Below are 27093 nucleotides of genomic sequence, written 5' to 3' on the forward strand. Positions count from 1 at the left end.
CACAGAAGTGAGGAAATGTCAGACATATTGCAGTTGTCTTATAAAGACAAATACCATCTACTTATAAACCCTAACTGGAAAGAAATGTCTTTTTTAACAGGGAATTATTCAGCAACACATGATATTGTGCTGACGAGCCAGGGTGAAGAAAGGTTGGTCCAGCTTCCAAAAGTGAAAAGAAACCAATTAACTCACACAAAACAGGAAAGTTCAGGAGAGATAGTGAAAAAATAAAGCTGCTATTGAGTCCCGGTTCTGCAGGACCTCTCGTGAAAAACTGTCCTTGTACATGGCAGAGATAATGTTTGCTGGGACTTGTGAATATTGCCTAAAGCAAACACAAGCTCATGGTAACTCTAGCTTAGCTACTAAGCTACTGTTGCTTTAGCAAAGCTCAGTCAACCCCTACCCAACGGGCCTCGGGAATCGCTGAGGAGGCTGAAATTTGACATTGACTCATGTTTGTTGAAAGGGATTAATTAAAGCTATGCCTTTATAAAGAGGTTTTCCTTAGTAACTGCTCTGCTTTTGGTGGGCTTCACTTCATTTATTCAAGAGAAAATCCCGGTTTGAACAGAAGTTTGGAATTTTCTCATCAACTGTCAGATTCAAAACATACAATCCCAAAATCTAGTTTCCAAATCCAATACCCCCTAGGATGATCTTTTGGAATTTAGAGGGCTGTTGCGGAATAACAGCAACGTGTTATTTGGCGATGTTTCCCAAATCTTTGGCACTGTTCAATTAAAATGTCAAGAAGGCATGTGCTTAAATTCATTAAAACCGGGAAGGAGAAAAATGCTCTCAGGTTGTAAACATATCCGTTGTTAGGAGTTAATGCAGAAGCATAGAACCAAATATGCACCACAAGTAAGCCACGATAGATGTTAAAGATGTTTTTGCTCATGCAACCCCAGGATATCCTCTCACATCAGTCCCCCTGGATTACCAATTTATAGTTTGTGTGTTTTTTATCTGTCACAGCTCAGATTGGTGACCTAGCTTAAATGTCAAACTTATCCCAAATAAAGGCAACGGGATTCCTAGATGATAGGCTGGAGAAAGATATTGCAAAAGGAGGAAGGAAAGGCACTCCATCATGTAGGCAGCCTGTCTGCTAGGTGCTGTAGGGTATTAGCACCACCCTGTCCCCTTTCCACTTTCCAACTCAGGTTTCTGACAACTGTTTGCGTGTGTGTGGGCGTGTGCATGTGCGAGTCAGTCTGTACCGTGTCGTGGGTCGACATGCCCGAACAAGTGTACATAATCAATAAGACTTTCTATGTGAGAGTAAATGTGAACGTGTGGATTTCTTGTGTGTGTAGGTGGTGTTTATGGGTCAAAGTGATTTATACTGAGTACAGTGGGCCCTATCATTAGCTGAGGTAAGCTGAGTCCTGCAGAGCCCCCTCTCTGTGGGCCACGCCCAGCCAAGCCCCAGGGCCAAGCTGAGCATAGGAACAGAGACAAACCGCCTGGCCTGATTGATGTGCTGGACAAGCCTCTCACACCACCCTCAGCCTCCTTTTCCAAGACTCTCTAACAGCATATGTCTTAGAGTCTGAGACTGGGTTTGAAATGGACCATAGACTTTGGAGGAGTGCGGGGGGAGGCAGGTGGGGTATGTGTGTGGACAGATAAAATTTTTTTAAAATTTTTATTATCAGAAACGTACCAAACTCTTGAATTAAATGTATGTCTATTCAGCAGTGTCTCAGACTGGACAGGAAGATGTCCTATCTCTGTCTGGAGTAAAGGCTCTTTCTTTTATGCTCCCATGATGCATTTAAACAGGCTCCGATTTTTATCCTTGTCAAGCCCTCATGCTGTACGAGTTTTTATTAAGTTGGCATTGTTGTTGGGCAGAAGTTCTGAATTGGACTCCAAATTCACAGGAAAGTTTCAGACAACATCAGACATTGTGGAGGTGGAGGTCTCTGAACAGCGGTAGACAGAGGTGGTGGGAGAGGGTCTACCATCTCAGTCACTGCCTGTTCTTCACTGGCTGGATGTGAGCTGTACTCAGCCACCCTGAACCACACTGTCCCCATGACTACAGGTGACACTAACTTTAACACGTTCATTTTGATTAATTATTTACATAGATTATAACACGTAAAACATTTAATTGTAATTAATTGTTTCTCTTTCTTTCTTTTTTTTAAATTACAAAACACCCGAACTGTAACTTTTGTGTTTGTGTGTTTCTGGTATGCCTGTAAATTTGACGCACCAGTGACAAACAATGGTGATAGATGATGAAGCTGCTTCTCTTGGCTCACTGGGGGTTTTTTGGTTGCTTAAAAAAAAAAAAAAAAAAAAAAGATTAAAAACAAATTTCTGGAAAAAATTATTGTGAAGCTATTCAAGCCTAAAATAGCATCTCAATGCTAAACATGTAGCAGCAGCACGACCCCAAATGTGGAATGTGGACGTTGACATCATAACATCAGCGTCCACATTCTAAAAAACATTCCTGATTATTCAAGAGGTTCCATGAATAATCAGGAGGAGTTCCTGATGCTGAAACACTGGTTACTTCAAGGCTGGACTACTGTAAGTCTTTACTATCAGGAAGTTGAGAAAAATTCAGATAAAAGCCTGCACCTGATCCAAAATGCTGCAGCAAGAGTTCTGGTGAGAATCAATAAGAGAGATCATAGTACTCTTACTTTAGCTTTCTCTGTACATTGAATCCAGAACAGAATTTAAGACTGACTGCAGATTTACTGTTGGTTCCTGGAGGTTCTGGCAGTAGAACGGGAGGGAGATCCTTTAGTTATCAAGCAGCTCCCAGTTTTAGTCTGAGGCAGACACCCTGTCTACTTTCAATACTAGGATTGAAACTTTCCTTTTTGATAAAGCCTATAGTTAGACTGGTTTGGCTATCCTGAACTATCTATGTAGATATGCTGCGTATTATTCCTGTAGTATGGTGTGTTGCAAGATTACAACATCTCTATTTCAAGCAAAAAAAAAAAGTACAAATGTTGACCTCCCAATTATTTAGTCTGGTGTGATATGGATAAGACATTTAGATACATATCTCCACACAGGATCACAAAATATTTCTCCACAGGATTAATCAAAAGAGAAGTAAGTAAATGTCTTTCCAAATTCATTGGGTGATCATTACATTGACTAGAGTTTGTGACAGATGTAATTTTTTGTGACACTTGAATAGAATGGTAAATAATTTTATGCAATTTATTACATTTTCAGAGTGCCTTACAAAAACAAAATAAATCTGAAAACATGATGTTTTCATCGTCAAAGTACTCCTACAAAGCCATCCACAAGGTCGGACGTCTTCCCTCCTGTTTTTCTAGTGTGTTTCAGGCAGGGTCAGGCAGGCTGCTGTTGGACAAACTGACCACTTCTTCTTGACCTGCAACATTCTTCACCTGCTCTTCAATTTTGCATAATTTACTGTTTTTTTTTTGTTTTGTTTTTTTCCCAACTTTTAATGTTATGTTCTCTGCCCGATGTTGCAAAGTGCGTGTGGTGTTCCCCGAGGACACGTGAGAACGCAGGCTGCTGAATGTGACATGACAAAACAATTGTCATGGCACAGCAGAAAGTCTGGTAGATGTTGTACCTTTGTATTGTTTTTCTTTTGTCTTTAAACATAATCCACAAATATCGGCATGTTTGTTTACTCTGAACTCCCGTTTAGTCTCGAGAGGTTTCGCGAGATTTGTGGTTTGGCATCTGAATGTTGGTGAATGAATTTGGCTCGACATCACACACTGTACGACCAAACCTGTTAAAACTAGGACTGTTATTGTCATGCGTGTGGTCTCCCACATTTCAAAAATTGACCGACAATTTCAATATCCTGTCCTGTGAACCTGGCATTACTCCAATTTTACCAATTTTATTCAAATTAAAACAGACAATAGATGAAAAAAAAATTGGGCTCGCATTAGCCTAACAGCAACTATTCATTTAGCAAATCCCAAACTTGGCGATTAACATTTGAAGTGATTGTTGTTCTCCATGGATCCCTACCCAGGGATTCCTGGGTAGGGATCCATGGCAGAAGTCCCTTCATCTGACCCAGTTGGTGCCAAGATGGAAATGTTTTAAAGATGGTGAACACTGCGATTCGCTGGTGGAAACAAAATCTGTGAATGCAGTTGATGCCAGAGGTTTAGCATCAAAACTGGTGGGGAAGCTTCACTGAGAGTGTTATAAACCATACTTTGAAGTAAGGGTGTAACAATTCAACCGACACATGAGACAAGATGAGAAATTATGTCTTGTATCAATACACTGATACACAGACTCTAAAACTGGTGGTTGCAATGCATCCAGTTCATAATAACAAGGCCACATTTTGACTAAAATTTTGAGAAAACGTAAAGTCTCCCTTCTGGAAGCAGGAAGAGTTGTTCTCACAAATAATTTAAAGTTTCATAAATCATAAACTGTGACACAAAGGAACTCCTCTCAGTGTATTCCATCCACATGTTGCCTGGTCCATATACTTTGATAACTATGCTTGTCACAAAACCAACCAAAAAAACCTAACAAATTGAATTCTCCCAGTTTACAGAACTAAGTTTACCTTTGATCAGTTTTTTATACTATAAAATACACAAACAAAAATAAATCTTCAAAATAGTCTTAGTTTGCTGCACATGAGAAGATCCAAAGCAAATGTCACCGTAGTGTCATTAGTGACTAAAGCTTTAACCAATCTAGGACCACTGACAGTGTTTAAACTGGTTTGTATCTAAAGTGTCATTAACATAAGGGCATAAATTCCAGTCATTTATATGTTTTGTACTAGTTGAGAATAGAGTTTTGGAATCTTGTAAAGTAAAATGGCAGAGAACTGATGATTTGTGCATCAGTTCTCTGATATACAACATGGTATATAAATGTTGTGCATGTATATCAGAATGTGTACTTGTGATTCAATTGTATTGCGTTGTAGGGCAAAATGTCAACGAATTTCATGTTTCTGCATCCATAGATAAGAATTCATGCATATTTAAATACTTGTACTTGTAAGAAATTATTACACAAGTTCGATTTTTTAAATGTTTGGTTAAAGATTAAAAAGCAAAAAAAATTGTCTGAAGCTCCTTAACCTGCATGTCAGTTTCAACTTGCAAATTTGAGTGATGACAGGATATTTCTTAGATGACTCTTTTTTTTAAAATCATGTTCGGTTACCATACTCTAAATCCTCTAATTTCTGTCATTTTCCAGAATGCAGACCAGAAAAGTTACTATCCTTCCAGTAGCAGCCCACCAGCTGAAATTTCTGAAGGCCACATATTCTTGAAAGCAGCTTTGTGTTTTCCTTTTCAACTGCTAAGCTTTAAGGATTTTTTTTTTTTCAATAACGCCCACTGAATAACCACCACATAAACCGAGTTAAGTTAGTGGGCTTGTGTTTTTCTATTGTGGGAAGTTGGAAATTACTGCAAAAGAAAACAGCAAAGAACATTTGCAGTAAGGTGTTGTGTTAGTGACTGGGAAACCATTAGTCTACCAAAACTTTGGTAACTAAGGTAAAAAGGGATTGCAAAAAGATAACGGTCTGTTTTAGTCTTTCTTCACAAACAGTTTTAATTACAGTTGTGTTCAATGGGGGACTCTTGGGTGGACACAGCGTGCACCAGGGGGTTTACAAAAATCCTCTTGAACAAAATAAAGATAGAAAAGAGGAGAACGAGAGGGAAACGGAGAGATGTGAACTCGGGAGGGTGTGGGGGGATACAAGCACAAGCGGCATGGCAACACATAGAAAGAGGAAGAAAAGAGTTACCCATATGTAGCCGCCGTTTCACCCGCTTGTCCACATCAGCTACTGACGTGGCATTGAACTCAGAGCTCTCAATTGCAGCCTCATCTTTCTCTAAAACACAAGTGACAAGGGGACAAACAGTGAGCAGCAGGTTAATGAGAAGCCCAATTGACCAGACCTTCAGCCCTAACTTTGGCGTCTGAGCAAAAAAAAAGAGAAAAAACTAAAACCAAAGCCAAGAAGCAAGAAGCGATGAAGAGGCACCAAAATCCCTGTTAGAGTGTTAATCCCCAAACAGTCATCAATCCCCTGCAGCAAAAAAAAATAAAAATAAAATAATGAAACTGATCAGGATCAGTAGCTTAATGAAGCAGTAGGAAGGCAAAACGGTGGAGAGGGGAAGAAGAAGGTTCCGGGCTTTAACATTTTTTATAAATTTTTTTGGAAGGCAACGGTTGGGGGTGAACATTTGGATTTTGATTCAGATCGTGACCTTGCTGTTGGCGATGGTGTTTAAATGTTCCATAACACACAGCCACACATTTTTTCAGGCAATCGTTTCCTCATTTTAACATGTAAGAAAAGGAAGGGAGAAAAAAAAGAGGAAAATGTGTCCGACATTTCCGAGAGAAGCTGCTTTGAACGAGAGTGAGGAGATGGGCACGGAAAATTGCATGATGATGCGAGAAAGAGCACAAGAGCGATGCGTGACAGGGCAATTAGTACAGAGAAGACGCTCCGAGAGCAGAGAAATGATAAGATGACAGAGGGACTGAAGAACACACAGGGGGGAAGAAGAAGAAAGTTTGAAGTCTCATCTTGACTTTACAATGGGGGGAACATGGAGGGGTATATGACGGGTGTACACTGAAAAATTTTGGATGGATGGCATGCATAGAGACTCAGAAACATTTTTAAATAAAAGAAAGGCAGGTGGTTTGGGGCAGTGCTGGTTGCCTGTTTGTCTATAGATCAAATCACCTAGCAGTCAATGCTTGATAAACCACATTCCCAAAAGCTGGACTGCAGCAGTGGAGGAAAAATGGCAACAGTGCAAATCAGAGTAAGCGGACTGATTGTGACTAAAGTGGCATGCATCCCTGCATTGGATGACGGGGCTGGGAGAAAGAGCCAGCTTTTAACTGGGCTTCAATCATTAAGGCCTGAATTAGCATCAGTCTATGAATGAGCGCCACTTGCTCCAAGGAGAAAGGCCTTTGATGTCTTATGGAGTTGGGGGGGAGAAAGGGACCAGCCACTGGGTACAATTAATGTCCCTTCCATTCCTCTCGCCCCACCTTGCTACCTTTTTCTCCAGTGCAAGTGAAGGATTCTCTGAAGCACACTCAGCAATGAATGGAGGCTTTCTGGAGCTCGGCTAACTGGGTGAAATGCGGTTGTGTGAATGTGTGATTGTTGAATCAAAAGCTGGTACATACCAGCTTTTGAGTGTCTGCTGGCTGGAGTGTGTGAAAAAAAAATCTGTCAGAGAGGGAGATAAAATGTAAGGGTGTGTGTGTGTGTGCGTGTGTGCGTGTGTGTGTGTGTGTGTGTGTGTGTGTGTGTGTGTGTGTGTGTGTGTGTGTGTGTGTGCAAAAGGCCTGGAAGGGAAAAGTCCCAGCAGTCTGTGGGACTAGGAGATGGTTGCAGGCCAGTAGAAAGGTAAGTTCATTTAGGGACCCACAGCGGGGAAAATAAGTATTGAAAACACCAATGTTTTTCATAGTAAATATAACTGTAACTGGGCTGTTGAAGTGAAATTCACACCAGATGTTTGGTAGCAACTTGAGTTACCCACACATACAAAAAGATCAACACTAATTCATCCTCTAAGTATCGAGACAAAGAGCTTCACAAAAGGCTTTAGAAATACCACAAGTTTGAAGATGAGAACATCGTGGTGTGGCAGGCTTAATATAACTGAAGCAAGGATGAATTTAGAAATTTATGACATTCTTGATAAGAATGTGAAGATGAAAATAATGTAGACTTTCAATTGAAAACGACCTTAACCACACAGGCAGTGATGGAAAGTAAAGCTAGTGAAAGGACTCAGTCAGTCACTGACTTGAGTTCAATTGGAAAGAACCAAATGTCAAAGATCACAGTGACTCTCAACTGGTCTTCAAGATGAATGGATCAAAATCCCACTTGAACAATGCATGAAACTAGTTTCGCCATAGAAGAGATCCATTATTGTATCCATCCACAGATTGTCGTGTGCTTAATCTGGGGACAGATTGTAGGGGAAGAGGGGCCCAGACTTATATCTCCCCAGCCGGTTGGGACAGCTCCTTTAGGGGAAGCCCAAGAAGTTCCTCACCAGCAGAGAAACATAGACTCTCCAACATATCCTCGGTCTCCTCATGGCGGGACATGGGCCTGGAACACCTCACCAGGGAGGCATCCAGGAGGCAACATAACCAGATGCCTGAATCACCTCAACCGACTCTAATTGATATAAAGGAAGAGTGGCTCCACTCTGAGTCTCCCCTGGATGACCAAACCTCACATCCTATTCTTAAGAAGGAGCCCCCACAACCTGTGGGGGAAACTCATTTCAGCCACTTCAATCTGCAATCTCGTTCTTTCGGTCACTATCCAGAGCTTCTGACCACAGATGAGAGTAGAAATGTAGCTCAACTGGTAATTCACCACACCAGACAGGTACAGCACTCAAGTTACCACAAACATTGCAACAATCTGTATGTTGACCTCCCACTCCATTTTCCCCTCATTTGTGAACACGACCCTGAGGCCTCCACTTGGGACAGGATCTCATCCCTAACCCGCTGAAAATCATGGTCCTGGGGCTGGAAGTGGTAATTCTCATCCCAATCCTTTCACACTTGACTGTGAACTGCTCCAGTGAAAGCTGTATATCATAATCTAATGACCCAATGTCCTCCTCAACCCTTTGGTTGCCCCTAACAATTCTGTTCATCAAGGTTATGAACAGAATTGGTGACAAAGGGTAACTTTGGCAGAGTCCAACTTTCATCAAAAACAAGTCTGACCAACTGCCAGCAATAAAGACCAAGTGCCACTGAGAAGCTTTTTAACTACCTCTGTGACTTCAGCACCAGAGATCGGAGAGACCGAGCCGAAGTCTCTGCTTTCTCAGTGGAAGAAGTACTGGTGGGATTGAGGAGGTCGTCAAAGTGTTCTTCCCATCCTCTCCTGACATTCTAAGTCGAGGTTTGCAGCACACCATTCCCACAAAGGGTTTGATGATCTGTACTTTCCCCTCCTGAGATGCTGGATGCTAGACCATGTTGTTCTCCGTCACCTCACCAAGCTCCTCCCACACCCACATTTTGGCCTTGACAACCACCTGAGCCACAATCCTCTTGCAGCTGCTTCCAGAGTTTCACAGGCTGAAAAGGACTGGCACGACTCCTCTGTCAGCTGACAGCATCCCTTACTGCAGGTGTCTGCCATAGAGGAAATGACTTTGAATAAATATCAGGGAGAGTGTCTAGTATTCGTCCCCTCTTTATTCCACTTTATATAATTTCATTTTCTAGACTCATTTGTGTGGATCTATTAACCCCTTAACCCTCGCCCCCCAAATCACCAAAAACGTCTGAAAAGGTATACCCAAATTAAATCAACTGCTGTTCTTGAACAATTTGGAGTACGTGCAAAAGTTTAGTCTCTTTATGAAGATGACAAGCTAAATTTTCTATTTCTGCAGTCAAAAATAATTTAACTGTAAGTAGTTTGTAGCTATTATGTTTGTAACACAAAAGAAATTGAAAAATGTTGTTTCAACCAGATTTTTCATTTTTATTTCTTGTAAGTGCACATTGAGTGTTGAATGTATGGACTGGGAAATACAATAAATCTGTAGAATAAAGTATTCTGCTCGTGGATTTCAAGATTGATCAAAATAGTACAAAAAAGAAATGTCATTTTGGACATGTTTATTTATAAGGATGTACAGATGTTGTCCAAGTGTGCCATTTGGAGTCTCCAAATGGCACACTTGGACAACATCTGATATACAAACTTCTAATGACTGTAACTCCTCAGTGCTTCAACATACAGTCATCAATGAGGCTCTAATGAAAGATAATGACCAGAGGAATCCTCTGGTAGACACAATATTACTGATAGTGGAAATTACTTATAATAATATAAATTAAATAGCATATCTGGGTGAGAAGGGGGGGTTAGTGTACAGTCAGACCTCCTCCCCCTTCTTACAATATGCTGTCCATTCATCCGCCCCCATCTGTCCATCTACCCCAGGGGTGGGCAACTCCAGGCCTCGAGGGCTGGTCTCCTGCAAAGTTTAGATGCATCTCTACTTCAACACACCTGAGTCAAATAATGAGGTCATTAGCAGGACTCTAGAAATCTTGATTGCACTTGGGAGGTGATTCAGTTGTTGGATTCAAGTGTGTTGGACCAGGGAGACATCTAAGAGTTGCAGGACACCGGCCCTCGAGGACCAGGATTGCCCACCCCTGATCTACCCCCATCCGTCCGTCCATCTGCCCCTTTGACTCCCCCGGATCCTCCTCCTTCTTCGCCCCCCCGCCCTTCTAAAGGTACGCTAACCCCCCACTAGACCCCCCCCCACCCTCTAACGATACGCTAGCCCCTCCCCCCTCAACATCTCTCCTTCGTCCCCCCCCACCTCCTTCTTCGCCCCCCCCATCCTCCCGCCCCTCCCTTCTAACAATATGCTAGCCCCCCCACCCACCTTCTCTCCTTCTTCTTCGAAAGCCCCCTGTTCCTCCCGTACCGTCATTCCCTCGGCCCCCAATTCTCACTCTTCGGTATGCTTTAGCCCCCCTTGCTCTGACTGTAGCAGCGGACGACTAAAACTTTCCAGTATTCTCAAATCCAAAACGTGTCAGCACTCTTATGGCCATAATCATCCACTCCTGTGACTTGTGAAGTTCTGCTGAAGAAACACATCCAGTTTTGACACGTTTTGACAATGTGTCTCTCCATGGCTCTCCGTCGGTGAGAAAAAGTCCCGTAAACACCGTTACGCATGAGGGCACACAGAGCCTGACTTTGATGCACCAAGGCGCACAAATTATGTGTGGTTACGTATGCAGCTGGTGGATTTATGTCAAAACAAACCCCAAGGTGCCTTATATCCTTATGACAGGACACGTGTTGGCTACACATCGGTGGCTTAGATTTAGTTTCTGAGTTGACCAGTCAGAAATATTCCAGAAAGAATACAGGCATGTCAAAGCGAGCTCAAATCGCTTTCTGGATATTATTGGCTCGGAAAAAGCCATATTATTGGTCGAATGCAGTGTCAATCAAAGGTGGGGGGGCGGGGGCTCTTGTCTGCCCAATAAAAACATCACAATGGACATGGACAGAGTTTAAACCCGTAAATCTCACCCTCGGAAAATACAATTGAAAAACGACACATGGGCATTCCGGTGCAGGTTAAGGGGTTAAATGCATGGAGCACCTGAGTTGAGAAATGATGTGAATTTTACGTCAATAGCCCAAAAAAATCCCAAAAACAACTGTTGCTGTGTTTAATACTTATTTTCCCTGCTGAATGCAGGATGAGTTGGAACAAAGAGTTGAACCACTTTACTACAGCTAGCAAGAACAATGGTAAAACCAATGCATTAAACGAAACACCAACAATAAAATTCTACTTTAAATATGCATTTAAAAAGGCAAATGGTAAAAAAAGGGAGAAAGAAACCAGGGAATCAATAAAAATGCAGTGCAGGGACTCCAGTACAGCTGGTTAACAAGGCAAGCAACAAATGTATGGATTAGTAAAAGAGGGAACCAAATGAATGGTGTCACAAATGGCAGTGGACACATGCAGTAGGAATGGCAAATTATGACATTGGTGTACAGTGCAAGCCCCTGCCTCTCTGTTCAGCTATGCGTTGCCGGTAGAAGGGAAGGAGGCATGAACGCCACCTTTGAGTTGGCAGTTGCTTATCAGTTGGTTGCTACAGTTCTTGCACGGGATTTGCGTGGAGATGGCAAATGATGGGGTCAATGGGATGTAAGGTAAGGCTTGCTAAATCTAAGATCAGGCTGCAATTGAGATGTCTGTTTGGCCACAGATTCTGAGATGAGGCCCCTGACCCCCCAACCCAGGTTTATGTCCTGAGAAATAGTCCTTCTACCCCTGAATTGGTTGTCACATGAATGTTCAGACAAGACAGGCAATCAGGTACTACCACCAGGAAGCAGGAAGCAAAAGAGGGAGCAGAGGGACAGAATCTGTGTAGAGAGTGTAATACAGGGTTGGGGGTTTAGGTGGGTCCAAAGAGCTAAGGGGTCCCTGGGACTACCGAGAGACTCTTCTTTCATTAAAATATGAAGAAAGAGATAGAAAGAGAGAGACATGGTGAGGAACGACAGACATCAAACACTGGGAGTCAGAGCAAGGTTTCCCACGCCTTTCCTCCGTACTGCAGACTTCCGTAGATGTGTTGCTCCACTTCCTTAATGAGCTGAAAAGAAAAAGGGTTAGCAGCAGTCATATCCCACTGCCTCCCAGCCAGGGGCTGCAGTGGTGAGGGCCAAAGACAAACTGTGAGAGACAGAAGATATAAAGACAAAGGGATGTCCTTGTGTTTTCCTGTGTATGGCTGGTTAAACTTCAATTTGTGTTGCACAAAAATGTTGAATTCTTATAGTGCGAAATGTATTTGATATTTTCTGTCATCTGTACAACAGAGTACCGCAGATGTTTTCTTATGTTCAGCTTTAGCTTAATAAACATTGCTTTAATGAGTCAACATACAGACATACAAAGAGAAGTATTCATGATCCTTGTACTTATTCATGTTTTGCTATGGTATAACCACAAACCTTTATGAATTTATTTCAATTTTATGTGATGGTCCAGCACAAAGTAGTGCATAATTGTTCAAATCTGACATTTGTGTTGAAGTCCTTCCTTCACTACAGCAATAGTCTTTCTAGATATGTTTCTATCAGCTTTGGGAGTGGGAAATTCTTGCCCATTCTTTGCAAAATAGCAGCAGCTGAGGCTAATTCCATGGCGAACATCTGTGCAACGTCAAGTTTTGCCACAATCACTTAAGTCTGGTCTGTGAAGGGGCAATTCTGATACATAAATTTTGATGTAAAACCTTGAAGAGAGTATGTTCTCTATCGTTAGTTGTGTTTCCATCAACATTTTTTATGGGTATTTTTGAAATATCGCATCGGAAAATGTTGATGGAAACATCGAAATTCAAAATAGCTTCCTCGGTTTTGCTAAAAAATTCTCCAGAGATGGGCTATGGTTTTTCTGAGAAATTGTTAATACAACAAAGGGAGACGGAAACACATATGCCAAATAAGTTCTGAAGCAAACATTTACTTCACATGACTGGTCAGCTGTTTCTGCTGTTGGAACAGGACGTAAAATTGCCAATACCAGCTGCCCTCTCTTAAGCCATGACTATGGTTAGACGCCATGGAAACTCCACACAGTTTTAAAAATTGTACATGTCTTGAACAGGTGATTCGACACTTCTAGCACACAGGAGTGCAGAAGATGGGGGAATGCATGACTGCAGAATTGCATTTGACAATTCAATCTGTCCATAAATAAGCATAAAATTGCAGTTGAAAAAATGTCATAAATGTCTATCAAGAAATGTGATGTTTAGCATAAAAATGCAAGAAAAAAATCACAATAGTTCTCACACTCTAAATACTGAATAAAAACAAACCCAAAATGGAAATGCTGTGTGTGAGAAAAAATTAGGTGTGCTGTAAACAACCAACCTCCACTGCAATGAGAGAGGAGCTGATCAGAGCAAGGCGGCTGACAATGTTAATTTAATAGTTGCGAGTGTGATCAACACGGACTGAGCGGTTTCGTTCACTTCCTCCGCTGCCATCGCTAAAACTACAGGAAGATTACAATTCTAAAACAGAGCAGAAAACTAACACCATCATTCACAGCTTCTTCTGTTCACTGATTGGCCTGGTAGTCAAGTGTCCTTTACTTCAGTAGATTTTCTAACATCAGTAACTGTTGCCCTAAAAACAAGAGAAGTTTTGGCAGTTTGGTGGTCTGGACCATACATGAGTATTTTAACACAATGCCAGAATGGAAAGAAAATAAGAGAAGCAATCATTGCTGCTCAACATTCTGGGAAGGGGTAAGGGAAACAATTTCTTGTCTACAGCTTTACTGGAAGAAATTTTATTCACAAGTGGAAAACATTTAAGGTAGCTGTCACAATCCTTCCAGGATTACACAACAAATCCACTCTAAGGTCAGACATAGAGAAAGAGCAAACAATACCAAGGGTGTTATGTCAGTCTTTACAGTTGTCTATTAGCGTTTTAAATGTTCAAACTGATGTTGGTACAGTAAATACAAGACAAAATTAGTATTGCTTGTTTGGAAGGATTGCAAAGCAAAATACTCTATATTTGAAAAAGAATATGACAGCATGACTTAAGTTTGCAAAGTTCCATCTGAATGGATCCCAGGACTTTTGGAGCAATGTCGTTTGGACAGGCGAGACTGAAGAATAGTTGCTTCACCATAAGCCAATGCCTAATATTTGGTGAAAAGTACAACAAGATGGTAAAAAGGAAATGATTATGGTTGCTTTGGATGATTGCAGACTTGTGGTCATTTTGCATCATAAACTCCTCTTAACACTCAAATGCTCTACAGTTTAAAGTGAAGTCATCTGCCATGGTATCGCCCAAACTGCAAAGATTGTGAAAAGGAACAATGACTGAAAGCACAGAAAATCTGCAGCGGAATGTCTGAAGACTGAAGACAAAAGAATCGAGGCGTGAAGAGAAGTATTCAAACTTCAATGAACGAAGAACTGTAGGAGCAAACAGAGGGCATGAATACCTTCATAGTGAAGTGAGAAATTATGTCAGAGTTACTAAAGGTGGATCAATCGACTCTTGAATCTTCAGGTGTACTTATCATTTTTTACACTCAACATTTCCATTTTGTGTTCATCTTGGTTTAATGACTGTGTTTAATGTAATAACAGTTCTATGGTTTTGTACACTCAATGTTAGAAAAAAATATTGTATAGAGCAAATCATGAGGTTACAAAATCTAAAATTCCGAAATAAGTGGTAGGGCCCTCCACAATTTGCAAGCATTTGCCGCTAAAACACATGACAATCTGTTACAGGCACTGCAGACCCCATTCAGGCTTCACAAGCCTGTATCAGCAGGGAGGAGGTGAAGAAAGAGGTAAGGAAGAACATCCTCACTTACCTGGAACATTTCATTAATCTTCAACCAGTTATAAAGGGAAAATGAAAAAGTTTATTCTGGAACAAATATAACTAATATATTCAAATATCGGAACTATCCTTTTGGAAAACAAATTATTGTCTTCTATTGTCTCCTCTGTCTCCTTAGCGCTACACCAGCATTATTGGCAGTGATAAGACCCGCCTCCTGGCTCCGATTGGTTGTTTGGTGTATTTCTACACATAGCAGTAGGACCACAAGGAGGAGACAGAGGAGCTAGATTTTTTTCACAGATTATCTGTCTCATATTACTCTGTCAGGATGTAGTGACAGTTTTAGCAAATGCGTAAAAAAATGTTTTTATAAAAGTTAACTACTGCAGCTTTAAGACAACTTCACTTGTGAGGTCAGTTTTACTGAGGAAATGTGTGTGCAGCAAGCTAGCTATCCAAACGGCTCAGTAGTATCCAAACTAGCTATTAAATAAAAACAAACTCAAAGTTGATTAAAGTTCCAGGTAAAAGCTTAAGAATGACAACCACAGTAAAAATCAGCCCAACATTTATAGAGCAATATGTTTGGATAAAAAGTCACACTAATAAATGTTCATGAAATCAGCTTGAAAGACCAAAGCAGCTCAGGTTTCAGGGTGAGATTTAAAACAAGCATAAGTCAGAAACTGGAGCTTAACAAGCAGCAGCACTGTGTTCCATCTGTGCTGTTTTTACTGTGTTAATTGGCAACATTCACTTAATAAATGTTCAGAATGTTTTACTTATTTGCTGATTCTCTTTGTTTTCACTGTGGAAATTGAAATGCTATGATACCAGGCTAACGTGAGAACTTTTGTAAACTTGGAAGCTGATCTGCTCATTTAAAGTCATGAGGTTACATCATTCGGGAGGCCATGATGGCTGTGACTCACCGATGCAGGTCTTGCTGTCTGAATGCAGGGCGTACTTTTGGTGGCAGCCACAAACTGGCCCTGTGTCCGTATCTTCACATGTGTGCTGGCACCCTCCGTTTCCATAGTTACAAGTCACTAAAGAAAGGACAAATTTAAATGTTACAATTTGCTCTGAGAAGAAATGACATTGCGTTTAATTTTTGTTTTCTTGTGAAAATCAACACCACTGATCACACCTGTGTAGAGTTTCACTGACGCATTATCAAACAAAAAACTCTAACTTTGACCAAACAGTAAGAATTTATATTCAGAAAGGTTCCGGAAAAGTTTCAGTTTTGGAGATACAAGGTTTCTGTCTGAATGAGAGACTTTTGTAAAAAGAAAAAAATATATATTTGACATTTATGGCAAACAATAGAATGATGTAAAAAAAAAAAAAAAAAAAAAGTCAAGCAAGAACCAAAGGGTTCAGTGAGTTTTCAGTTCTTTTGCATCAACATTTAAATACAATCATATTAAATAAAGTGGAGTCAGCCAAGAGCAGCTGGAGGACATCAGTGGGTAATCAAGTGAACTGTGCATTTCTTGGTTGGTTAAGCTCCACATGCATCTCTCCTTCATCACTGTTTCTGTCCATTCTTACAAACGTTCTAAGTGTGCAGCAACAGCTGAACTGAGAGAAAGTCTGAACATATTATGTCACTCAATCAGATTTAGGTGATCTGTATGCTAGTAGCGGGAGTCCATTCAAATTTTTTATCGAGTAAATCTTGGGGTCTGTAATTAATTAATCGCAACTAATCGCATTTCAATCAAAACGCATTTATTGACCAAATAAGAAACATGTTCAATTCAAAAGACCTCTTAGCAGGTAAATTATTGAATAAACAGACAGCTGAGCTCAATAACAAAGATATTTGTTGTTTTTAAATCTGATATTTTGATTCTTCAGTCATCAGATTGGAGCAAAGTGTTATTCTGTCCATTCATCTTTCCAGAGTTTCATGAACTCCTGATCATTCATGGAACTTCTTCATAAATATTGACCGTAGCCACTGACATTAGCATTGGAGACGGCTGTGCTGCTGCTGCTGCATGTTTAGCATTAAGATGCTATTTTAGGCTGGAACAGCTTCACTGATAGGCCAAGCCAGAAACGTCTTTGTCTTCCATTGCTGTTGTTTGTCACTTTATGGGTGTACCAGAAACAAGCAAATACAAACGTTCTGGCCAAGGTGGTGTGTGCGTACCACTAGAGTCTGTTGAAGCATATTCTACACATACCAAAAATGACTATATTGGAAGCTCTTTGCTCCCATTTCTTAGTCAGAATTATGTCCAGTTTTACCTATCTTTGCCAGTTTGCAGACTAAATATCTAAAGGTCTCTCTATCATAAATGTCATGTTCAACTTAATCTTGACATCTCTTTCTGTAACTGTGAATAAAGTCAGGAAGATAGAGGGTAGAGCGTCAGTTTGAAGTTTGCTACAAACAATGTAAGGGACACAGAAAACCTGAACTCCACATCACCCTGAACCAACCATCCCCACACTGAAACACGGTGGTGGCAACGTCGAGCTGTGGGCATGCCTTTCTTCAGCAGCAAATAGGAAGCAGGTTGTAGCTGATGAAAAGATCAACTCTAACTTGAAGATAAAGTTGAGCTGAGAGAAAGCAGAAGGAGATGCTGATTGTTTGGAAGCACAAAATGGGTGCGTTCACACCAGCCCTGTTTAGTCCGCTTTAATCAAACTCCAGTTTGTTTGTCAAGAAAGTCCAAAAGTCAGCATCAAACTCTGATGCTGACCAAAACAACTCTGATGTGGTTCAAGTGTAAATGTGAACGTTAAACGGACTGGATACCGCTCCAAAAGCAGGAAGTGAACTACAGCACAGGGCATTCTGGGTAAAGACAACCAAAACAAACACGTGAGTCTAGCACTAGTGCGAGAAATGGCTTGTACACTTATTCCACAGTCACAAGAGAAATCCTACAACCATTAAAATCTGACACCACTTCAGTTCTGTTAACATTTTGTGAAGAAGGAAGTTGTTCAGTGTCTTCTTCAGACATTTTCATGACTGCTGCAGCACCCCCACAGGTGAGTGGGGGAACATGTTGCTCAAAAGTACCGGATCATTTGACACAGTGAAGTGCGAAAGAGAACTGCAGCAGCTGAAAATGTAACAAATGTTGCAATTTTGGTCCCCAATCAAACCCAGTCTACCAGACTATCAGGTGTGAAAACACCCTTAATGTCTTTTTTTTAAGTTGTTTACTGCTGTTATGTTCCGTCATGCTCAACAGACCAACACTGCACTGCAACTTTTACTGCTAGTGAAATATTACCACAGCGGAGAACACATTATAGCTTTACAGAGACTTCTGCAGTGCTCACACTCTGTGAGCGGAGAAAAAGATATGCCAAATAAAGTGCAATTAAAAGCTTACTTTCCCCCTGTCAAAAACAGCGGCCCTGCATTCCATGGCTGCACACACTGAATGAGAAGTGAGAAAAAACAACTGAGCTGTAAAGAGTTGTGAAATCCCACTACTGAATCCTTCAGCACCTTCAGTTTGGGTTGATATGCTCAAATGGTTTTGGAATTAAATGTCCACCCTCATATTTTACCACTGAAGCCCTACTGGAAGCTGTTAATCGTGCCTGTTACTGATGTTTATCACCAGAACGGCTCAATCTTTTCTACCACTATGTAAACGCAAGAAAAACAGGCTAATAAAGAAAGCGGTTAAAGATTTATTGCTCAGTGGAACTGGAAACAAAATGGAGAGTCAACTGATTGTAAATCTATGCACTTTGCTAGATGTTTGGTTTTCCTTTCTAAATATAAATATTTATGTATATATAAAAAATTTGAAAAAAAACAAACAAAACAAAAACAGCTCTCATTAGCCATGTTGCTAGGTGCATGATGCTAGCTCCCTGCTGGGTCATTTTGCCCCTCAGATCTACTGTAATTCTTCGTAGCATAAATTCAACAGAAGCATTTCTTAGAAGTGTTCATCTTTACATCGCTCAGTTGTTGCAGATTTCACCGCTGCACATCCATGATGCAAATCAATGGTTCGACCACATCAGAGAGGGGCCCTACTGGACTGAGATGTGGTCACTGTGGGGACCACTGGAGTACAGTGAACTCATTGTTGTGTTCAGGAAACAATTATGAGATGATTTGAGATTTTTGATGCCATGTGGAGTCCTGCTGGAAGTAGCCGTAGGAAGTTACGTAGTTATGTATTCATCTGCTTGATGTGTGATGACACAATGAGAATTCTCTGCACAGCATGTTTGGGTTGAATATTAAACAAAATGAATTACTATTGAATATTGTCTTTATTATAATTTTAAAGCACATTTGAAATTTTACTGCACACACAAGTAACTATGTTAACTATAAAAATGCTGTATCAAACATGACTTAAAAGAAATTTCACTTTGTAATTTAAAGTCTTGATTTTGGGCATGTGTATCTTTAAAAACTTCTGATCTTTATAAAATTCATGGCTCCTCTATTAACTCATTAACAACGATTTTACCAGCTTTCAACTGAGAAGTAGCTCCTATAATGAGCTGATGCACAGCTCCACCAAGTGTTTGCTAATTGCTGCTACTAGTCTGAATGAGCTGAGTGGGGTAGTCATGAGGGAGGGAAGTTCTGTGAGACAGAAGCTTAGAACCATAGAAGCTACAGCAGTACAAAAGTAATGATTCTAATTTTTTTTTTTGTCACAGCATGAGGATCAGATGTGATACATACATGTGCAGTCTTTCTGGTTTTTGGCCAACTCAAAACCAGGCCGGCACTCGCATGACACTCCGCTTTTGAAGGGAGCTTCCCTGCAGATGTGAGCACAGCCATGGTCTTTGTTCATGCAGTTCATTCCATCTGTTCAAAGGAAGAGGACAACGAGACAGGGGTTAAATCAGAGGCATTTCTGAGTATGGAAAACCAAAGCTAAAATTCTAACTTGATTTGCTCCTTTCCTAAAAATAAAAGCAAAGAAAAAAGTCACAGTAGAGTTGCATCACCGATCAGATTCACACCAAACCAATTGCATCAATGCTAGCTAACATTAATTATCTATCTATTAATGATTATCTTCTCTAAGTGGACAACCTGATATTCAATGTTGATGTTGATGATGTTTATTTCTACTTATGGCTCTAGCACCAAAGAACTGGCCTGCAGATCAGATGCTACAGTAAAGGTTACATGCTGCCCAACATGTTTATATGTGAAAGTATCAAAATTGCTAGAAAACAGAGAATATTGTTTTTAACGGTCACACATTGGAGAGTTTCATTTCAGGTGAATAATGTTTTGTCATCAGATTTAGCTCCTTACACTGAAGTTCTAAATTGATTGGGGCAGGAGAAGCATACCATTTTTGAAAACCAGTATACAAAAAAGAAAAGCACAAAAATGCCACTCAAAATTTTAGACAACTAATTATGTTTCAGCAATACCCCATTTTAAAGAGCTACCTCCTGTTCAGTTGGGATGATTACATCAATTATAAGAATGTTGCTAAGTCATTGTATCCTGCACATCTAGAGTCAAATCTCTTCGTCTGACTCAGTTCTTAGTCAAATCAGGAGGGAACAAAACTATAAGATGAGCTACTGTAGAATCCCCCTCAGAGAGATGATACTTAATCAAACACTTCTGATTTCATTAGTTTCATTGTGGCAGATGGTGGCCAGACCGGCTTATATTTCCAAACCTTTCCTGTAAATCCAGGTACGGTTCTTAACTCCAAATTATGCTTAAGTCTTTTGTGCTTAAAAATCTGAGAGAAATAGACATTAATACAACTTTTGATAAACATTCAAAACATGCACTACTAGAGTTGTCTACCCACAGTCTAAACACACAGTGTCCTCAGTTTCCATGGTGAGTTAAGCCTCGTTATCTGACCCGAAATGGTTCCAAGGACTTCAGCATAGCACCATTTTCCCCCACAAGAGAAAAGTGTTTTCTTAGTAGCTGTTAATGAAGCTGTCCACTTCCAGTGGACTATTACATAAAAATTCAAAACAAAAGAGGCTTCATAGGCTTTAAAGGAAAATTTCACTTATTTTTAATTACAACAAGGCAAAGATGCAAAACAATAAAAGCAGTTGGTAGAAACAGGTTTGAAGAGCGGCCAACACAAGCACCGGCCATGTTTTAAAAGTAAACTCATAAGTAAGCATTGTTTCTACAATCTATTAAGACCTGGGAGAAGTCAAATAAACCGAGGCAGAAGGAGAAGTCGGACATAGAGCGGTCACTCAGCACAGTTAAGCCTAAAACAGCAAACGGAGCAGTGGGTGCACATCGATGAGATGAGGCCGAGACCCAGGAAGGGAGAGTCCAGATCAAACTGACACTTCCTCTACTCCGTCACTGATAACCAGCGTCTGATCTGCTGACTCATAGGTGCTGACAGGTGAGATATTTCTATGGTTCTGGTGGAAAACTATATTGATTACTTTTCTTTATTAAAAACACCATTGATTTAGCAAGGATAAAAACTCTTATTTTCTTTCCTAAGCAAATGAAACTGCTTTTTAACATGAATAAACCATATCAATAGTAAACATTTACTAGTCATATTCAATAAATAAGAATATGCATTCTGTTGAGGCTCATTTGTCAGATTAAAAGTACCTTTTGAAAATAACCTTTAAGCTGGCATTATCATACTTTTCATAAACCCACTTTCTTGTAACATAAAATACTGTATATTATTTATTGGTCTGGTATAATATTCCGATTTTAAATCAGCTACATGTGGAAAATCATCATAATGATAATTTATCTATGTAATGAGCATCACAATGAGAAACATTTGCGTCTGACACGCGCTTAACATATTTCATGTGTCTTTCAAGTATGTTGTAAACATGCAAACAATAAAAACCCTGACCATCGGCCAATGATATTTGTGAAATCCTAACCCTAACCCTATTTTTACCCAATAAGTGTATTCCTTGGATGAAAAAGAATCAATCACAACCAACAAGTCAAAATGTCTAGGAAGTGACAGAAACGACAGAACTGTGAGATTTGAGTAAAACACAAAAGAATAATCTACTTTTTGTAGCCTATCAATATGTAATTAAACTACATGCTCACTTTAGGCGATTCTATTTGCATTTGTAGATTTATTGAGCTACCATGCGATGTGATCCCTCAGAGCCAACTCATACCACTGTGACATCATCATGTTTTACAGTAGATATAACATAAACAGTATAATGTGTAGTGTTTTCTTAGACACGCAGCATTTCACATCTAAGCCAGAAAACTGAATTCTTCAGACTTCTTTACAAGTTCCCAGTTTCCCTTTCCACCGTTCCAAACAGTGACGATTCCCAGGCTACCAGGCTTTGATTGGGAAACATTCAGTTCAAGCTGAAGCTGAGTAAACACAGCTTCAGCTGAACAAAAAGTTGATGTAGTTTCATCTACTTTATACTAACTTTACACATAGAAGAATCAATTTGTAGCCAATACTACCCAGGAGCATTGACAGCCACCAGAAGTGGGCTGTCCAAACATTTCTGAGGTATTATGACTTCCTACATTCGTCCTGCTATGAAAGCCCTGAAGAAGGAAGAAAAGATCAATTCAGTGAAAATAGACATGAAACAATAGCAAAGTTAGCACAGAAGTCTTCATATACAGGCTTCCAGTGGGTTTCTTCCAACATTGGGTTTCTTCTCACCACTACGTCTTAAAGGCCGGATTAGTGGAATGCATGAAGAACAGTTTTTCTGTCGACAGACATGGACGGTCAAGCAGCACGTCCATCCTCTATCCATGTCCAGATAATGGATTGAACAAAGCTCTGGGTGATGTTCGAGAACCAATATTCTCCACAACTTTAACACCCAACAAAGAAAAGTTTTTTTTTTTGCTGGCCCTAATCCTCCTCTGTAGGACGTTGTGGTAAAGTGTTAATTCTGTTATTTTAAACTGAGGCTCTGTATGATGTACAGCTTGACCAGCTGAGTCCAAGATTTCACAAGAAGCTGTTAAGTTTTCACAATAACTCCACATTTGAACGGTGTCCATGTTCATTTTATAGTCATGTTGGGATTTTTTTTGTTCTTTTTTTTTTTTTTAAATCCAGTAGTTTCTGGAGATGCAAAACTACAAAACAATTCTTAACACTCACCTTTGCTCTACAGCCAGCATGGCATTTATTCCAATACAGTACAATACTTCAAGGTATCGTGAGGAGCAAATAAATTGAATACAATAATAATCACCTCAAAACTTCAGCTGCTCTGATTTAATACTTTGGTTGAACAGAATGTGACACAGTTTGAAACCAGGTGATGCAATATGAAAACACAAATTAGGAAGAAGTACTAGAACTATGATTTGAGAGTGAGTGAATAAAGACAACCACTGAACAACAACTTTTTTGAATTTTTTCAAAAAAGGTCATCATCTCGACACGTACAAAAAAATCTGATGACTATTCTTTTATTCACTCAGCAGTGAGCAGAAGTTGATTCAAACAGAGGTCTTGAAATTATTCATAAATGGGAAAATGTGAACTTAGGGTGTTTTCACACTTGATAGTCAGACTAGGTTCAATTAGGGACTAAGATATGATTTTTATTTATTTTTTTCATATTTTCAGCTGCTGTGGTTCTCTTTCACACTTTACTGTGCCAAATAACCCAAGCCCTTTGAGCATCCTGTTCCCCTCCTCACCTGTGGTGGCGCTGCACCAATGACCACTGAAGGAAATGAAGGAGAAACCTCTGAAGAAGACACTAACCGCAACTTCCTTCTTCATGAAATGTACCGTAAACTAAAATGGAGTGGTGTCAGATTTTAGTGGTTGGAGGACTTGTCTTTTGTCCTCTCATTTCTCCTGCTAACACTAGAAAGACGGGTTTTGTTTTGGTTCTGTTTACCCAGAATGCTGTGCACTGTAGTGTGCTTCCTGCTTGCAGAGCAGTCTCCCGTCTGATTGGTGTTCAAATATGCATTCGAACTGTATCAGTGTTCACTTCCAACGAACTGATATCAAAGTTTGAAGGCAAACCAGAGTTTGTTTTTTTTGGTCTGCGTCAGAGTTTGATTAGGTGTTCACACCTCCCCAAACGAACTGGACTTTCTAGTCAGACAGACTGTAGTTGGATTAAAGCAGCTTGTGAGGCTAAATGAGGCTTGTGTGAATGCATCCTGTCATTTACAACATAAAAATCTTAATGTTTAGTTCTTTTCGAAACCATTATCATCAACTTCTGGAAAGCCTTCCAGGAGGAGATGAAGCTAGCGCAGTAGCAAAGGACAAAATGACAGCCTTACTCAAGTTTATATGTGCATGCAGGCAGGAAAGAAAATACTCTTGGCAATACAGGGTAAGACTATATGATTTTTGCCGGCAGTTAGCAGGGAAATTGTAAGGAAAGGCTTCTTCCCTCCAGCTCCAGTGAGCAGTTTTGTTTAAACTGGGAGGTCAGCAAGTTTATAACGACTGAAGTTCCTCACTGGGAGCCCCAACAGGTCCAGATAAAACAGAGACTTCATGGCCCAATAAGAGCCCACAGGACAGAATTTGTCTCTCACCCAGTCTCTCCACAGACTCTTTTACAATCTTCTGTCTTTCTCTTTCAATACTTCTTCCTCTCATTATCTACCTCAACTTGCATCCCTCTCACTCTCTCAGGAGCAAAGACTGGAGATGAAATCCAAGCATATCACAGCCGTGTTATTACAACCTGACTCTTGGAGTGTTCCACCCCAAAGCCCAGTAATTCTGGCTGGCAGCATGCAGTAGGAGACAGAGAGAGCGGGTGGGGGTGGGGGGAAGAGAAATGAGGTGAAAGACAAAGACGGAGAAGGACAGGAATGTAGAAGAGGAGGACTGACAGAAATGGAGAGAGATGGAGATGGAGGAGAATAATTTAGAGCCTCCTCCCGGTTCCTCTGCGGCTGGTGAGGAATGATTCGAAGCGGAACGCCAGCCTCACGGCCCGATCGCCTCACCGGGGACGAGGAGAGATTTCACAGCTTTGCTTAACTGTGGAGCAGATGTGATGAGAACTTTTGAGGTGAGTGAGAACCTCACGAGTGGAACACCTGCAAAAATATCACATACTGACTCAAGGCCGCAAGATTGTAAAAACAGAAATCAGGAAAAGACGATATTGCCTCATCGGCCCCAAAAAAACAAACAAAAAACAACGTTTGAATGTTTTCTTAGAAATTTGTTAATTTCACACACAACATGATATCCACTGTAGCTTTCTCTGATTAAACGGCTACAGCTTCATCCGGAATATTCAAAATCTTGCAAAACTCTTCCTACTCCTTCAGCCAAAGCTGATGATGAGATGGACTGAGCTGAGTACAAGAGGTGATGTCTGTCAGAGGCTGCAAAAGACTCGAGGCAAAAAGGAATAGTTCGGATCTAAATGTAAGAACGGCCCAGTCAAAAGTCCACACTAAATCTAACTGGGAATCAATGGGACGTTTTGGTGTGAAAAGTTACAACACATCAAATCCCAACAAAAAGCATTAAAGCTGTGGTGGGAACCTGACCAGGTTTATAGAAGTTCAAGGTGTTGGAATACCTTTGCAAGGTCGTATAATCAGGCTCAATTTTACGACGGCATGTATATCAACTTTGTCTGCTCTTGTCTACATTACAGATTTCCAAATGAAAGTCTAGATCAGCCCAATGGTTTTTTTGGAAACTGCTTTTGTAGACTTATGAGGTTAAAAAGAAGGTTTTGGCCGGTGGCGTGCAAAAATGTCTTGAAAAACAGCCATGTGCCTCGCCAACTGTTAAGCTCAGGGTTGGATTGCTTCTATTTTGTGCTTCTGTTGGGCAGCCAAGAAAAACGTCTGTTAAATACTGTTGACGTTTGGAAGAAAACATTTCGTTTCATGTAAAAACTCCTTACTGGATCATGATAATGATCCAAAACACATTTCAAAATCAGTATTGGGACATGTCAAGAGGCATAAGCTGAAGAATTTACTGTGATAACATGATATCCCAACTTAGAAGAGCTACAAAAAACAGAGAGAATGTCTCAAAAGAGCATTGGACATAATAAGACCCACTTATGAATACAAAAATTAGAACCAGTCTGCAAGGAAAACCAAGCATCCCCATAAAAAGAACTAATTTGTAGAACTAGATAAAGGATTTTCACCTCATGCCTTGTTCTTTCAAAATCAAAATTAAGTCAACAGGATTTGTCTTATGTAAAGCTATAGGAGGAAAACACTTATAGGAGGTGGAACTACAACCTCGTTTCCCTTAACGGTTCCTTCATAAACCAGCAAAGACAAGCGTTTACATATCACCAACCAACCCAGCGATATCTGACGTGAGCTCACAAAAATTACGCTGGCATCCGTCAACAGAACAGGCGTGGAGTGGAACGATATAGAACCGTACACAAAATATGTTCTGAACATCTGGCACAGAAAAGAGTTAAATATATCACGTAGTGATTGCCATTTCCGTTCTTTTACAAAATACAGAGATGTTGAAAAGGTTCCTTAATACTGGGTTTCAGTGACTAATGAACAGCAATGCTTTTTGAAACAAAGGCAGTCGTTTGAATGTATTGTGGATTTTTCCTAATACACAAAGACTCAAATTAGTGACACTGTCGGTACTGAAATGACTTCTAGTGTGATGGAACCATGACCTATATCCTTATTGTTAGTGACTGTAATTGACTGAATCTGGCACAGTGAACCCTTCGCATGTTCGTGGTTCAGTATTTGCAGATTCGCTTATTTGGGGACTTCTCTGTGGAGCGTAACTCCAAATAATTGGTGGAAATTCACCTATTGACTGATTCTTTTTGTGTCCCAGAGCACATCCAACATATCCCAAAGAAAATCCAACTTGGGATGCTGAAATACTAAAGCACTAGGTTATTTAGCATGCTATTGGCTGACATTTGCAAAGCAACCAATCTAGGAGCGTTGTTAGTTTTCCTTCCTGCTGATTGGCTGTATACCCAAGGGTGATGATAAGGAAGACCATGGATATCATTTTCTGTGGTAGTGCCAAGCTATTTCCACTGTGCATATTAAGGTATTCCTGGTGTTTGAACTACTAAAATAGGAAGCTATACATTTTTAGAGGAAGTCTCAAGTAGTAGTAGTAATAATTCTCAGCTATTTGTGGGGCAGTTGTGGTCTGTAACTTCAAGAAATA

At 40.3% G+C, this 27093-nt stretch overlaps 1 protein-coding gene across 2 annotated transcripts in view; it reads right to left on the reverse strand.

Annotated features, from left to right (window-relative positions):
• The window catches only part of scube1 (signal peptide, CUB domain, EGF-like 1), a 118590-nt gene that overhangs the window by 54495 nt on the left and 37002 nt on the right, over positions 1-27093 (reverse strand). The window contains exons 5-7 of one of the 2 annotated variants that reach the window (XM_028043808.1): positions 19656-19784; positions 15892-16008; positions 5783-5872 (exon numbers count right to left, since the gene is read on the reverse strand). In XM_028043808.1, the coding sequence (XP_027899609.1) occupies positions 5783-5872; positions 15892-16008; positions 19656-19784 (336 nt within the window). The remainder of the gene's footprint in view (positions 1-5782; positions 5873-15891; positions 16009-19655; positions 19785-27093) is intronic. The other variant, XM_028043809.1, reaches the window with a different exon arrangement.

The sequence above is a fragment of the Xiphophorus couchianus genome, chromosome 17 (assembly GCF_001444195.1).
Source record: "Xiphophorus couchianus chromosome 17, X_couchianus-1.0, whole genome shotgun sequence".
In the NCBI taxonomy this organism is placed as follows: Eukaryota; Metazoa; Chordata; class Actinopteri; order Cyprinodontiformes; family Poeciliidae; genus Xiphophorus; species Xiphophorus couchianus.